The sequence below is a fragment of the Phascolarctos cinereus genome, unplaced genomic scaffold, assembly GCF_003287225.1.
Source record: "Phascolarctos cinereus isolate Bilbo 61053 unplaced genomic scaffold, phaCin_HiC Scaffold_5;HRSCAF=322, whole genome shotgun sequence".
NCBI lineage: Eukaryota > Metazoa > Chordata > Mammalia > Diprotodontia > Phascolarctidae > Phascolarctos > Phascolarctos cinereus.
In genome coordinates, this window is record NW_027555958.1 from 382,830,991 (window position 1) to 382,846,407 (window position 15,417).

The 15,417-nt window shown below is 38.1% G+C and overlaps 1 protein-coding gene across 4 annotated transcripts in view; it reads right to left on the bottom strand.

Annotated features, from left to right (window-relative positions):
- The window catches only part of CAMSAP2 (calmodulin regulated spectrin associated protein family member 2), a 152,723-nt gene that overhangs the window by 5,810 nt on the left and 131,496 nt on the right, over window positions 1-15,417 (bottom strand). For 2 of the 4 annotated variants that reach the window (XM_021002984.2, XM_021002982.2), the window contains 4 exons: window positions 13,463-13,599; window positions 12,813-13,033; window positions 11,075-11,147; window positions 7,133-7,248 (listed from right to left, as the gene is read on the bottom strand). In XM_021002984.2, the coding sequence (XP_020858643.1) occupies window positions 7,133-7,248; window positions 11,075-11,147; window positions 12,813-13,033; window positions 13,463-13,599 (547 nt within the window). Of the gene's footprint in view, window positions 1-7,132; window positions 7,249-11,074; window positions 11,175-12,812; window positions 13,034-13,462; window positions 13,600-15,417 lie in introns of all 4 variants that reach the window. The other 2 variants (XM_021002983.2, XM_021002980.2) reach the window with 1 other exon arrangement.

Below are 15,417 nucleotides of genomic sequence, written 5' to 3' on the forward strand. Positions count from 1 at the left end.
TATTCATGATCTCATTTAAGTTAGCAAAATGGTAACATTTTTCTCTGTTCCTTTTTTATCTCTTTTTCCCCAAGTGACTTAAGCAATTTGTTTTGACTTTTAAAAAATATAACCAACACAAATGTAAATTCTAGCTTCGTCCCATAGCACCTATACAACCTGACCACATTATCTAACCTCTCTGGTCTTCAGTTTACTCATCTGCAAAATGAAGGGGGTTGTACTAAGATGGTCTGTAAGTTCTCTTTCAATTCTAAATCTATAATGCTAGGATACTATATATTCTTCTAATTCAAGCCCCCCCCATTTTGCATCAAACTGTCTTTCATTACATTTGTTATTTTTTATATTTGTCATATTTTTAAGTTCAATAATATTCTATGTTACATTAAAATATCACAATTATTTCAACCTTGCCACGATCACTTGACATACAGATTATTTCCTTTTTTCCCCCCCAAATACAAGTGAAACAGTTATATCTTCCATTATTTAAAAAAAATCTCAGGGGGTTTCAGAGGCCATTCAGCACAGCCTGTCCCTGGCACAAGAATCTCTTCCACAGCCCATCTGACCAGCGGTCCCCTAGCCTCTGCCTAACAGTTTCTGGAGAAAGGGAGCTTCCAACCCTTACAAAACAAACCGTTCCATCTAGGATACACCACTAGGAGTTAAAACATTTCCCCTTCAATTAAGCTTAAATTTGTCACTTTGTAATTTTAACCTTTTGTGCTCCTAGTTCTCACTTTGAGGACCAAGCAAAACAAGTCTATTTTCTCATCTATGTACTAGTCTTTCAAATATTGGAGGCCAACTAGCATGTGCACTTCCCCATTCACCTAAGCCCTCTTTTTCCAGGCTAAACACCCCTAACCCTTTAATTTTTTCTTGTAAGTGATGGACACATGGCTCTTCACAATATTAAATGCTTGCCCCTGGGCGCTTTCCAGATTATCAATGTCCTGCCTAAAACGCAGCACCCAGAACAAAACACAATATTCCTATTCCAGAGATGATCTCACGAGGGCAAGACACAGAAGGACCACCATTTTTTAAATCCTGGAGGGCACTATACTTCTCTCACTAACACAGTCTTCTAATAAATTTAAGACTTGAATTAGCTTTTTTGATTGTCATATCACACTGCTGAATCAAATTAAGTACGTAGGCTACTAAAACTCCAGATCTTTTTAGATGAACATTTAGCCATGCCTCTCCCAACTTGAAATTGTAAAGATGACTTTTTGAACCCAAGTGTAAAACTTTACATTTATCTATATTAATTTCATCTTATCACATATGGTCCGATATTTTAGCCTGTCAAGATCTTTGTCAACTCAACAATCATTCATTAAGTACTACTATGGACTAGGCACTTTGCTAAGCATAGGGGATACAAAGAAAGGGGAAAAAATAGTCCTTGCCCTCAACAAGCTCATAATCTAAAGAGGGAGACAACATGCAAACAATTGTGCACAAACAAGAATAATTTGGAGATAATCTCAAAGTGAAAGCACTAATATTAAGCAGGACTAGGAAAAGGTTCCAGGATACAGGGGACAGAGATGAGGCAAGAGAAAGTTCCAGTTAGAGTGGAAAGCCAGTAAAAATGTAGTCAGGAGATGGAGTGTCTTGTTCGTGAACAGAAAGGAAGCTGGTGTCACTGTTTGGAAGGAAGTTAACACAAAAGGTAGAAAGGCAGAAAGGGGCCAAGTTAGAAAGGGCTTTAAAAGCCAAACAGAAGATTTTATATTTAATCCTGAAGACAATGGGGAACCACTGAAGTTTTTTGAGTATGGAACTGTGCTTTAGGAAGATAACTCTGATAGCTGAATGGAAAAGAGACTGCAGTCTACAGGGACTTGAGGCAAGGAGACCAACCAGAAGCCTACTACTAATAATAATAATCTAGGCGTGAGGTTATACGGGCCCGTACCAAGGTGGTAGCCATGTCAGAGGACAGATTGGGGACATATGAGAGATGGTACAATTGACAGGAATCGGCAAATGAGTGGATACAGGGGGGCTAGAGAGAGTGAAGAGTCAAGAATGACACCTAAGTTGCAAGCCTGGGTGCCTGAGAAGATGGTAATACCCTTGAGAGTCATAGGGAAGTAAGTTACAGAGAATGTAAGAGTTTTTGGGGAAAAGATACTAAGTTCAGTTTTGGACATGCTGAATTTAAGATGCCCATGGGACATGAGATGTCAAGTAGGCAACTGAAGACATGAGACCAGGTTAGGAGAGAACTGAATAAACTGAGAATCATTTATACTGGGATGATAATTAAATTCATGGGAGCTAAAGAGAGCAAGTAAAATAGTAAAGAGAAGACAGGGATCAGGACAGAACCTTGGGGTACTTACAGTTAGCAGGCATGACCTGCATGAAGATCCCGCAAAATAGAATGAGAAGGAGGGACAGAGAAGAGGTCAGACAAGTGGGAGAACCATGAGAGAGCAACGTAACAAAAACCTGGCGAGAAGAGTGTATTGAAAAGAGTGTGATCAACAATGCCAAAAGATGCAAAAGGTTTACAAGGATGAGGTTTGAGAAAGATCATCACATTTGGCAATTAAGAGATAAATGTTAACTTCAAGAGAGTAATTTCAGTTGAATGACAAGGTTGAAAGCCATACTACAAACAGAGAGTTAAGAAACGACTGAGAGGAAAGAAATAAAGGCGCTAATTGTAAAAGGCCTTTCAAGTCAATTTTTGCATGTGATACTGTTTGACGCTCCTTGAGGGCACTAATGATCTCACTTTTTTATTTGTATCCCCAGCACATAGCACAGTGCCTGGCACATAGTAGGCACTTAATAAGTGCTTTTTAATTAGCTGTCATATTTCCAAGGACATGCTCATAAGTCTATCAATGCCTTTTCCTTCGTACCAGTCATATTTTTAAACAACCAATTAGTTGTCTGAATGTCATGTTGCAGCTATCGTAATTGTTTGCAGTGTTGATTTCAGATCTTTATTCTTTGAGATTGGTGTTATTTTGAACCTTTACTCTGAAAAAGAGGACAGCACTAACTGCTTCAGAAATTGCTTCTATATCATTAAGCAATCACAGAAGCAATCACTTCCTGTCTATTAAGATAAAATCAATTGAATTTTTGCATGTGATACTGTTTGACGCTCACTCCATCCAGGACATACTAAGTCTTTTCCTGATTCTCTGGACTTTTCCACCTTTTCACCTTGGAAATGTCTTTACCCTTGTGGCCCTCTTCCTCTGATGGGTGAGCTCTTGTATGGGGCCACCATTTCATTAAGTGTCCAGACCATTCAGTCTCCCTTCTCTCCTAGATCCACTTCTTATTCTCCAGATTTTCCCATTCCTTCAATAGAAGCTTTCTCATCCTAGATATTTCTGTGCCCATTCTCTCAGCCAGCTCCCTTTGAAATGTTGTCTTTCCCTACCTGAGGGAAAGGATTGTCTTTTTTTTTGCTTGTATGAATAGTCTCAGCACAAAATACAGTATCTGGCACATATTAATCACTTAATAAATGCCTACCTTATCTTTCTGTCAGTCCATCCATCCATCCATCCCATGCATCCATCCATCCATGTGGATATCTTAGCCTATCTAAGGCTTCTGGGTATATGAGCAGTTGTTAACACCCTTAGCTATTTTTTATTTCTTAACCCCAAACCATAATTTTCACCATCTCCTACGCCCACTTTCACACTGAAATAAACACTTAGGTACCTGCTGAATCAGTTTGAAGGACTTTTTCAAGCTCTTTTCATAATTAATTCTCTTATCATTTTATCAAATGCAACAGATACTCGCACATAAAGTACAATATGAAGATAACTAATGCTGTAACTGTTTTTTAACCAGGCATTATTTAAGTCATTTTTTCATTTCCATACAGACTTGCATATTTTGATCCTATCAATATTATCTCCTCTGAGTGTTGTGGTATTATGACAGTAAATCCATCATCTAAAAATTTCTGCCTTTCTAATTTTACTTAGTGTCAGAATGAGACATACATTCTTAGCCATGGCATATGTTGATTGTTTTGCTTGACTATACATATTTATTATAATGGAAAAAGCTTCCACTCAGGGGAAAAGAGGGTAGGTCAGTGGTTAGTGAAAGAAATGAAAAAAGGAGGCTTATATAAAACACCTTTTCAAAGGCACAGAAAAAAGTGAAAGGTAACACAAAGAGCAATATTATTACTACCTTGTTAAACTAAGTGTGTGTGTGTGTGTGTGTGTGTGTGTATCTTAACTAAGAGAAATTCAATTTTTCATATAATCCTCTTCTGTTCTTTTTTTGTTCTTTTTTTTTTTTTTTGCTAGGCAATGAGGTCAACTGACTTGCCCAGGGTCACACAGCTACTAAGTACTATGTGTCTGAGGCCGGATTTGAACTCAGGTCCTCCTGAATCCAGGGCCAGCGCTTATCCACTACACCACCTAGCTGCCCCCTCCTCTTCTCTGTTCTTGATGAAGTTTTAAGAGTTTTAAGTTTGTCAGTATTCAGTTGTTTATCAGTCATGTCTGATTATTTGGGGTTTCTTGGCAGAGATATTGGAGTGGTTTGCCATTCCTTCTCCAGCTTATTTGACAGATGAGGAAATGAGGCTAACAGGGTTAAATGACTTGCCCAGGGTCACAGGGCTACTAAGTTGTCTGAGGCTGGATTTGAACTCAGGAAGATGAGTCTTCCTGACTCCTAGCCTAGCGCTCTATCTACTGTGCCACCCAGCAGCCCTTTCAAGCTTTAATAGCCAAAGTTTAAAATGATTTTATCAGTTTCTATGACTCAATTGTCATCCCTACACAAATGGCTCAAATCTTAACATCTAGTCTTTTTTTCTGTTTTGAAATGTTTGTTGATGATTAATTTCATGACAAAATTTTAACAATTTGCCTGTGAACTAATCAATTTCTATGACTGTTCAATGTGTATTTGGGGAAAAAAGCATATTCTTTGCTCTCTAGTTCCTTCAAGATTCTGTTTAAGTCTATAACTTCTCATTTTCTTTTTGTCTCATATTTTGATATGAAGAGTTTTCAACAGACCATTATTACTAATGTTCTGTCTTCCTTGGAGATATTTTCCTTTATAAATTACTTGCTATATACTTGAGTACCCATATTTAAAGTTGTGTACTTTATATAATCAGTCAACAAGCTCTTATTAAATACCTACTATGTGATGGGCACTGGAGACACAGATACAGAAGTGAGATGGTCCTGCCCTTAAGGAGAATTTGTCCCTAAAGTGGGATGCAATATGTTGACAGGTAAGTAAATGTAGCATACATGCAAAATAAAAACATGGGGGGGGGGGGAAGGGCTCGTGGAGAAGGAAGCAGTGGTAGCTTCTATCAAGCCCAGATTTGCCTTAAAGGGAGCTTTAAGAGGCTTCCTTCTTCCAAGAGGAAGAGGTGAGGAGAGGGGATTCTCAGCAGAGCAGCCTGGGCAAAGGCACAGAGCAGGAGACGCGACATGGTGAACAGGGAGTATCAGACCGACAATTTAAATTCAGGCAGAATGCACAGCACGAGGCAGGGGCAATACAAGGTGGCTCGGAAGTCTTGGCACACCTTAAAGCTGAGCTTAAGTGATTTTATCAGCTTCCATGAATCCAACTGTCATCTCCACACAAATGATTCTCAGATCTAAACTTCCAGTCCTAAACTCTCTCTGGGCTCTAGTCCCTCATCTCTAACTTTCTGCTTGACATGGCCCCTGGATGTCCCACAGGCATCTCAAACTCACTCTGTACAAAACAGAACTCATTATTCACCCCACCCCCCCAGCCCTGCAAACTCTTCTTAAATGTCATAGCTTAAAACTGCACTAAGACTTCTGGGACATCCTGTATAGTCTTGAAAGAGAGGTTGGAGCTGGCCTGTGAAGGGCTTTAAACACCCAAGGAGTTCATATCTTCTTCTAAAGGCAATAGGAAGTCAAGTCATTATAGTTTCTTGAGCATATCAGTAACTCAGTAAGACAAGTATGTTAAGAAGGTCCTTTTGGCAGCTGTGTGTAGGGGTGGGGGCTGGAGCGGGGAGAGACCAGAGACAGGGAGACCCAATTCAGGGACTATTGCAATAGTACAAGGGAAAGATGATGAGGACCTAGATTAGGCTGTGGTATGAGAAAGAGGTAGATGTGGCATCTGATTCACATACGAGCAGTGGTCAGTGAAGAGCTGAGGATAGCTCCCAGGCCGGGAACCTGCATGACAAGAAGAATGGTAGCACCTGCAACAGAACTAAGTTAGGAAGAGGGCTAACTTTAAGGAAAAAGATAACAAGTTCTGTTTCGTATGTGCTGAGCTGGAAATGCCTATGGTTCATTCAGAGGAGATGTCAAGCAGGAAATTAGAGATGAGGGACTAGATGAGGGACAAGAGAAAGATTAGGGTTAGATGTTAAACTTAAGTCACTTGTGCAGAGATGACCACTGAATCTATGGAAATCAATAAGATCACTGAAACAAAGAATGAAGAAAGAAGAGGAGACGGTTAAGAACACAGCCCTGGGATACACCCACATATAAAGGCAAGGAGGACTGGTCCAAAAGGTAGGAAGAACTACCTTGTTTATCTCTCAGTGCTTTTGGTTTGAATTTGACTCAGCAAGATATTATGGAACTAAATTTTAGTCCACTGTTTCAATTTAAATTTGTGTACATTTGTGTATGTGTTTTCTGTGGAAAACATATTGTTTTACCATTTTAAAAAAATCCATTTTTTATTTATATTCACCTAAGTGTAACTGTTAAATTTTCCTTACCTTTAAATTATTTTTGTATTTCTAAAATAGGCCACCTCTCTTCTATGCCGGTCTACCCCTCCAATAAATTCAAGAGATATCTACTAATAGCCTCTCTAACATGCTCTTATCAAAACTCCAGGAGTTTTATATTCTAGTTCAACTTTTTAGGAGAAGTCATGTTTTAAGTGGGCCTATACAAAAAAACACAATTTGGCCCTCTACACTGTATTTGGCCTAAACTTCGGAGATTCTTGTATAGGTGAGACAGAGGAGAAGATATCCAAAGAGCCTAATTTTTTTAAAAAGAAAAACTCATCTTTATTCTAATAAATATTTCACGTTCCAATTATTTCTCTAAAAACGGCACATAAAACTCACCTGTATACTCTGTCCCAGATGCTACTGAAGAGGTTGTAGATGCATTTTCCCAGTCTTTTTCACCATTTCGGCTGCCACAGCGACTTGGAGATAAGAAGCCCTCTACAGACTCTGACCTAAAGAGATAAAATAGTTTGTCCATCTCAAACTAAGAATATTTCAAGGGAAATGAATAGGAGATAAATTACAGAGGATGATAATGTGAACTAGATAGTATAATTTCTCTCATTTATTGACTGTGGGTATATCACAATCTTTTTTAATTCAATTGTATTTTCAGTTCCAAATGCTCTCTCCCCAAGAAAAACAAAGTCCATTAAAATAGGTATAGTCATGTATGACAATCATGCACTGACAGCGACTGAGAAATCACATCTGCCAGTTCCTTCAGTATCTGCAGATACGGCTCTTCTGGGCCTGGTTACTTGAATTCAACAAAGGCAGCTTACTCCTATCTCCCTACTCAACTTGTGTGTCAATTCTCCCTTTGCCATTTTTGTTAGGCTCTTTCCAGTTCAAAATTCTTTCTCACCAGAAGGGAAAATGGAAGGGCTGAGCAGCAATTCTTGTTCTCTGTCCTAAGTTATTACTGCAATATTTACTACAAGTATTATTTTATCTTTTCTTTGATATCCTTCCCCCAATATAGCTTTAAAAATACCCCTTTATAATTTTATTCTCCTTCCTTTTCCTTGTCATCCATCCTCAGCTCAAAATGCCTCCTTTGTAGATGAGGATGAAATCCAGAAAAGTAGTTTCTCTCACTAGTTCTTCTACCTTTTGAAGGATGAAGCTATCATTAAGATTTCAAGAAATTATTGGCTGTTCTGCTTTAGGCAGAGAGAGTGCCAGTAGATGTTCATTTAATTGGGGTTCTCCTACCCCTCCCAAAACTAATATAATATATGCCTTCTTCATGCCAGACTTGTGAGGTTTCTGAAATTCCTATCATCTATTCGTTCCTTCTGTTCTGGTGGTCTACAGTATACTCCAATGACAATACTGCTTCTGTTCTACTTGTCTTGGTTTTTATACAAATGCTCTCCATCACACATTTTCATTTTGATTCCTAGATTTTCTCTCATGAAACTGTCTTCTTAATACTGCTTTCTCCCTCTCTCCCCTCATTTTATCCTGCTCCTTCTAATTAAGGTATTCTGCCCAAGAATTGTAGATCTAATCAAAGGTTTCATCCCACCAAATCTCAGTGATACTTACTTATAAGGTTAAATTTGCTTCTCTGTATTAGGATCTCTAGTTCACTTTACTTGCTACCCACACTTTGTATTTGTTGAAGATCTCTTGGACCATGGGTTTTACTGCTGGCTCCTATAGATGCTCATTTCCTATGGTGTATCTGGGTATTTCTACTATTTATTTTGATGGATATAGCTAGGTGGTTTTCCCCCTCCTCCTTTCATTTCAGTTTTAAAGTTCTTTAGATTAGATTTTCAAGACTCTGCACAAATACATTTTTACAGGTCTCTGTCAGGTATATACTGTCTCCCTGAACAGGAATCCATCATTCCTTTATTTTAAATTGCAGTCCAGAAATATAAATCCTGTTCTCAGACACCATGTTCTTATCACTTGTTAACTTCCCAAATCTACCTCTTTCTCATCTAAAGCCCTAGTCTTTGATATGCAGTAATAAAAACACTACTTACAGCAGCCCACACAATTTAGGTATATCTTCTATGACAACTAGTCCAAATGCTGCAATGCTGGGGGCAAGAAGAAGCCCTTACATAAGAGGCCCAAGTATGGGCTGGACCATTAGCTAGTCAACACCAAGAATGGGTCTTACTACATCACACAGCACAAATATGGGTTGGTAACAAGAAGCACTAAGGACTGAGGCTAGACATGGACAACTTTTCTTGGGACTCAGATATTGTTACTGCAAATCAGGATCACTGATGTGGTCTACGACATGTCCAACAATAAGCTCGCACAGAGCAAGGTGCTGGTGAAGAACTGCATCCCACTCATCAACTGTACCCCCATATTGATGGTGGTATGAGTGCCACTATGGCCTCCTCTCTCGACAAAATAAGGAGGCAAAAACTGACTTCTGAGGAAGAAAATTTAAACAAGAAGCAAAGAAGATTGAAAAGAAATATGAGGAATGGAAGAAGGATACAAAGATCAGCTTGCATCTAGAAGAGCAGCATAAGCAAGGTAAACTGTGGGCACTGAGCCACTGGGCTCCTTTCAGATGGTAAGGAATTCTGACCGGTGTAGAACTATATATTCTGCACTACAGAATTCTATCTAAGGAAGACCATGGCCAAGAAAAGGAAAATAAACTCAGCTCCTGAGATTTACTGGTAAAACAAATCCCCAGCTGATTAAAAAAAAAGATGACCTATGCCTTAAGGTCTTCCATTTCTGAGACTTTCTAAGCCTTAATAATCCTTTCTAGATTCCTTTTGGCAATCTCATCTGTGCCCACATGAAACCACCAGGTTTAACAAATTTGGGAAGGTTCTCTGTAGCTTCCTAGATATATGTCCCAGAAGGACAGCAGACCTCTCTACCAGCCTCAGTCACTTTCAGCAGAGATTCATCCACCACCAGGACCTGTCTCTCTGTCTTCTGGCCCTCCCCTGATGGTACCTGTAGCTCCAAGTACAGTTCCCTGGAGGATAAGCAGAGGATCCAGAGCTCCCTCTTCAGGATGAGCTTCATATCTGTTACTATCACGAAGTGTTTAGTGGGTCTTCATTCTTTCCTGTATCACATTCTACCACCCTAGGACCTTCTGACATAGGTCAGGATTCCCCTCTATCTCTTCACATCCTTTTTCTGATTTGTTTTTACACTGAATCCCTTCTTGCATTCTTTTAAAGGAATACTTAAGGGGCAGCTAGGTGCCAGAATAGATAGGGCACCAGCCCTGGAGTCAGAAGGACCCGAGTTCAAATCCGACCTCAGACACATAACACTCACTAGCTGTGTGACTCTGGGCAAGTCATTTAACCCCAACTGCCTTACCAAAAAAAGAAAAAAAAAGGAATACTTAATTCTCACTAATAATCTAGGGAGCAGAGCAGTGTTCTTTGGGCTCCTTTATCTTCACATAAAAGATGACAAGCATGCATTTTGAGCATGGTTGAAGGAACTGGTGATCTGTAGTCTACAAAAGAGAAGACTTAGCAGGGGGAAAGAGAGTTGTATTAAAGTATTTCAACAGTTGTCAAAGGAAAGAGGATCAAGACTAGTTCTGCCTGGCTCCAGGAGCACAAACACAAGGAAAGGGTAGAAGGAAAACCTTCTTAACATTTTGAGCTGTCCCAAAGTGGAACTGTCCCCTTCAAGAGATCATGGGTTTCTCCTCACTGGAGGTTTTCAAGGAAAAGTTCTATGACTGGGGGTGGGGTGGGGGGGCGGGTGTGTGCCCACGCTCAGCAGTGGCATGGCTAAATTGGATTCTCATTTTCGGTATGGTTGGATCAGATGGCTTCTGGGGTCCCTTCCAATCCAAGTCTTATTATTTCGGGGGGGCGGGCACGGCAGAGATTTTTATAAGGAACAATGGTATTAAAAACTTAATTCAGGTAATAAACTGACACATCAGTAGCAAAAAAATATTATTACTCTAAACAGACAATAAACCCAAAAGATAACTAGTACTACCAACCTAAATCATTTCACTTTTCCTTTATCCCACCCTCCCATCAGAATTTTATTTAGCACAATTTTAGTTAGTGGCAATTCATACATATAAGTGTTTTCACGAACAGCACAAAGTGTTGACAACCAACAACCAGGGGAAAAAAGTCTTCTAAAGGAAAAGAAAAGTTAATCTTAGGTAAAACTACAGCTATGATTTAAACGAAAGATTAATGAGTACGAGGCATTATAAGAGATTCTACGACATTCAAATTGAGAAAACTAAAGATAACTTTCCAATAAAAATGTTAATAATTACTGCTTTACCTTGGTGTTCTCTTGCCTGAATGCACGCTCTCATTGTCTCCTGTGTTCAGTGATGCCAAAGAAAGGCTAGAGACTGAAAAAACACGATAAATTCGTGACCCTGGATAAAAACAAAGTTAGAATTTTTAAACAGGCAAATAGCAAAGAGTCTGTTCATTAGATAACACCAGCATATGGAGACTGAGCTTCTACAATATTTTTTCATCCAGTATTCATCTTAACTTGTAATATGCTGCATGCACATATATAGAATTTGTCATTTTGTAACATGTAAACATAAATATATAACACACAATTGACATACTCATGATCAACAAGTATAATCTTAATTTGTTGCTAAAATTTGTCATTTCCAGAAGGCAAGCTCTAACCTGACATATGAAACAATAATCCCGTAAGGAAAGATTTTAGTAAAAACCGAAAAAATCAAACTCTGCAAGTCATAAGGCTTTTTCAGAAATCTTTCATTGGTAGGTGGAAAAATTAAGCTTTTTAATTACAGAAACATTTATTTTAGGCAATGCTAAATATTTTCTCCATTAAAGTTCCAGTCTGATGACTCCTTATAACATGGATGGTACCTCATACTTACAAAGACTACGCCAGCTGGGCTTGACACTTGGGCAAGTTCTGACAAGAAAAAAAAGCATTTGAGTAGGGGTGTGTTGATTGACTGTCTAGCTGTCTGTGGACCAGCCCAACTAAATTCAGGTTAGCCACTAGGCTGTTTGGGCAGCAACAACTCAGGTAAGCCACTAAATAAAGAAAAGAAGGGCTGTGATTTGTGTCAGGAAGGAGTACTTATTCATCAGTGAAATAATGGCAGCATGATATAGCAAATAAAGTATGGAACTTGGAGTCAGGAAAACCTGAGTTCAAATCCAGCCTCAGACACTTACTAGCTGTGTGACCTTGGGCAAGTCACTTAACCTCTCAGTTTCTGAAACTGAAAAGCAAAGGGGCTGGACTAAATGACCTCAAACTCCCTTTTAGCTCTAAATCTATGATCCTATGAAATCCCTCATACTTAAAGTATTCATGTGATTTTTTTTTTCACAGAGCTATTTATTAAGTAGTGGATCAAATATAACCAATACATAATTCTTTTGCATTTGAGCAACAATGTTTTGTTGCATGTAATTATTACACTGGGAACTTTCTTAGGTTTTTAAAAAGACTAAGAGAATCTTGCCAAATTTTCCAAAATGTTATATCATAAGAAAATAAGGATTTTTGGGAATAAGAAGTAACCATGCAGAAATGAAAGAGAAAAGATATTAATTCAAGATATAAGAAATGAAGATCCTTAATTAGTTTCTACATTAAAGGAGCTTTTCAAGGACTTTTTACCTTACATTTCTTATTATGCTGAAATCCTTCTTGTCCATTTCATGGTTCCCAATTTATAACACATTCCTAAGTTTACAAGTGCAAGAATGGGTTAGTAAATTGCAAAGAGTACAACAGTGGCAAAAGTACCACAAAAGGTTAGTGTTTATATTGGGGAGTTTTAACATTCACATTTGTGTTGCTATATATATATGCATGCAGATATAACATACTCTACTATTAACATAACTTTCATCTGCTAATTTTGGCTTTCCAATTAAGATGCATGCAGATTTCTAAATTAGATTTATCGATTTAGCACAAGAAGCTAATCAATGCAAGATCAAGTTAGTATCTCAAACCAAGCTGGTGTTTTTATATGAACAGACTCTTTCTAACAAGATGTTACCTGGTGGACCTTTGATTGGTGTTTTAGGTGATTCAATATGATCCCTGTGAATAGATTTTGGCCGCTGCTTTTTTTGTTTTGCTACATGAGGCCGGGGCTTAATTACTGTATCCATATCTTCCATGAGTTTCAGCTGTTTTCTTCTCATATATTCTTGCCTAATAAATTCTCTACGTGCTCGTTCATCTTCTTTCTTCTGGCGTTCTTCCTCAGTTTTACGCCTATGAAATCAAATACAGTTAAATTCCTAATATTATAGATCACAGCTTAAAGCAATAACTATACAAAAGAGTATGCTCACATGAAACAAGCAAAAAGTAATTATTACGTATCAGAAGCATTCCAAAAAATCTGGTTGTGTTCACAAATAATTTTCCTGAAATAACCATTAATTTTATTTCACAAAAGAAACAAACTCAACTATAAAATTTAATTTTCTTTAAAAAAAATGTATTTCTATACAATTAGACTTTTAAATACTTTAAGCCTCATGAGAATATGCTACTTCATTTAGGGGAAAATACCATCTGAAGATTCTCTGACAACTAAAAAACATCTAAAAATTAATACAATCCCAGCATACTTAAACCCTATTAATAAATACAAATGAATAAGATACACTATTTTAATATATGAAACAATTCAGTTACCTTGTTTCTTCCTTCTTATGTTCTAATTCTGCTTCTAGCTGCTGTTTTCGAAGTAAAGTCTCTCTTTCTCTCCTCAATCGTTTCTCCAACAGAGCTGCCCGTTTCATTGCCATATCATTCTCTGCTTTCTGATCATCCTAACAACAGGTAATTTAGAAGAAAGCAGATGAACAACCTCAGGTAACCACACTCTAATCTTCAAATGCTTCATATTTGGTAGGGCCGTGCTTCCAGATGGAAATATGAACTATTTGCACAACAGGCCATTAAGGTAAATTTATGCAAATCTCCTAGGTATACTTCACATTAGGTAGTATAAGGTGATGCAAGACAAGAGATATAATTTATGTAAAAGCACAAGTCATAATATTGAATTTCAAAATAGTCCTTCTGTTCATATGGTCATAGATTGAGAACTGAAGGGCCCACTGAGGTTATCTAGTCCCACCTTCTCTTTCATAGATGAGAGAACGAAGATCAGAGAAGTTAAATGATTCACCTGGGGTAATGCAGCCACAAAGATGGCAGACAGGGACCAGAACCCATGCCTACACAGTATTTTAATGTATGTGGAGATTGGGTACCAGAAAAGACTCAATTTATGAAAGTACATGTATAAAAAATATTGACAGCAGCTCTTTTAGTGGTGGCAAAGAATTGGAAATTGAGGGGATGTCCATCAACTGGGGAATGGCTGAACAAGTTGTGGTATGATTGTAATGGAATACTATTTTACCATAAGAAATGACAAGCTGGATGCTCTTAGAAAAACATGGAAAAACTTACATGAACTGATGCAAAGTGAAATGAGCAGAACCAGAACATCATGTACACAGTAACAGCAATATTGTACGATGATCAACTGTTAATGACTTAACTATTCTCAGCAATACAATGATCAAGGACAATCCCAAAGGACTTACGATGAAAAATCCTATCTATCCTCCAGAAAAAGAACTGGAGTCAGAATGCAGGTAAAAGCATACTTTCTTAACTTTAATTTTCTTGTGAGTTTCTTTGGGGGGGGCATGCAACAGTTCTGTGTTTTCTTTCACAACATGACTAATATGGAAATGTGTTTTGTGTAACTGCATATGTATGTATAACCTATATTACATTGCTTGCCTTCTCAATGAATAGGGAGGGGAGGGAGAGAATTTAGAACTCAAAATGTTAAAAAAGTGCTAAAAATTGTTTTTACATGTAATTGAGGAAAAAATAAACCATTGGGTAAAAAAATGAAAGTATATGTACAATGAATTCGTTGAGATTATTTAATGGAATGGAAAAATGAAGTAATCAGGTATTCATAGAATAACATCAGTATGAAAAATTGGGAAAGATGTGGACTAGATGAGAATACAGTCAAAATGGCTTAAACTGAATGATCAAAGACAACACTAATTAATAGATCCATATCAGCTTAAAAGAATATCTCTAACAGAGGGCAAAGGGCTCCATCCTTGCAAAAGAATACTGTTTAGCAAAGACATGAAGGAAATTAAGCTGGAAGAGACAGATAAAGATCAACAGGCTGGAATAAGATGGCTGAAGGTAAAGTTCAAGAGTGATAAACATGTATCACACCCAGGCTATAAAAAAGCCAGCTTCTAAGTACAGGACAGAGATGTCCATGGAGGCAAGGCTATGGTGAGAGATGTTTGTGTGACAAGGCTCAATGTTCTCCTGAGCAGAGCATGACATTCTTGAGTGTAGAGGACATTTTGTGATATGGTGGCTCAAACACTAGTGTAGACACAGGCAACCTTAATACCCTAAACACATCTAAAGGCACAGTAGCAGTAGTTGTGTGTTGTACTCAGGTGGGGTCAGACACGTGGACAAGTGTGTTCTGTTTTGGATGTGTTGGTCTGTGATGATTCCCCAAGGTTCCTCTGAGAGGCTTGTTCAAAACTCTTTGGACTCCCATGTGTTACGGGTCCCTCACATGTATG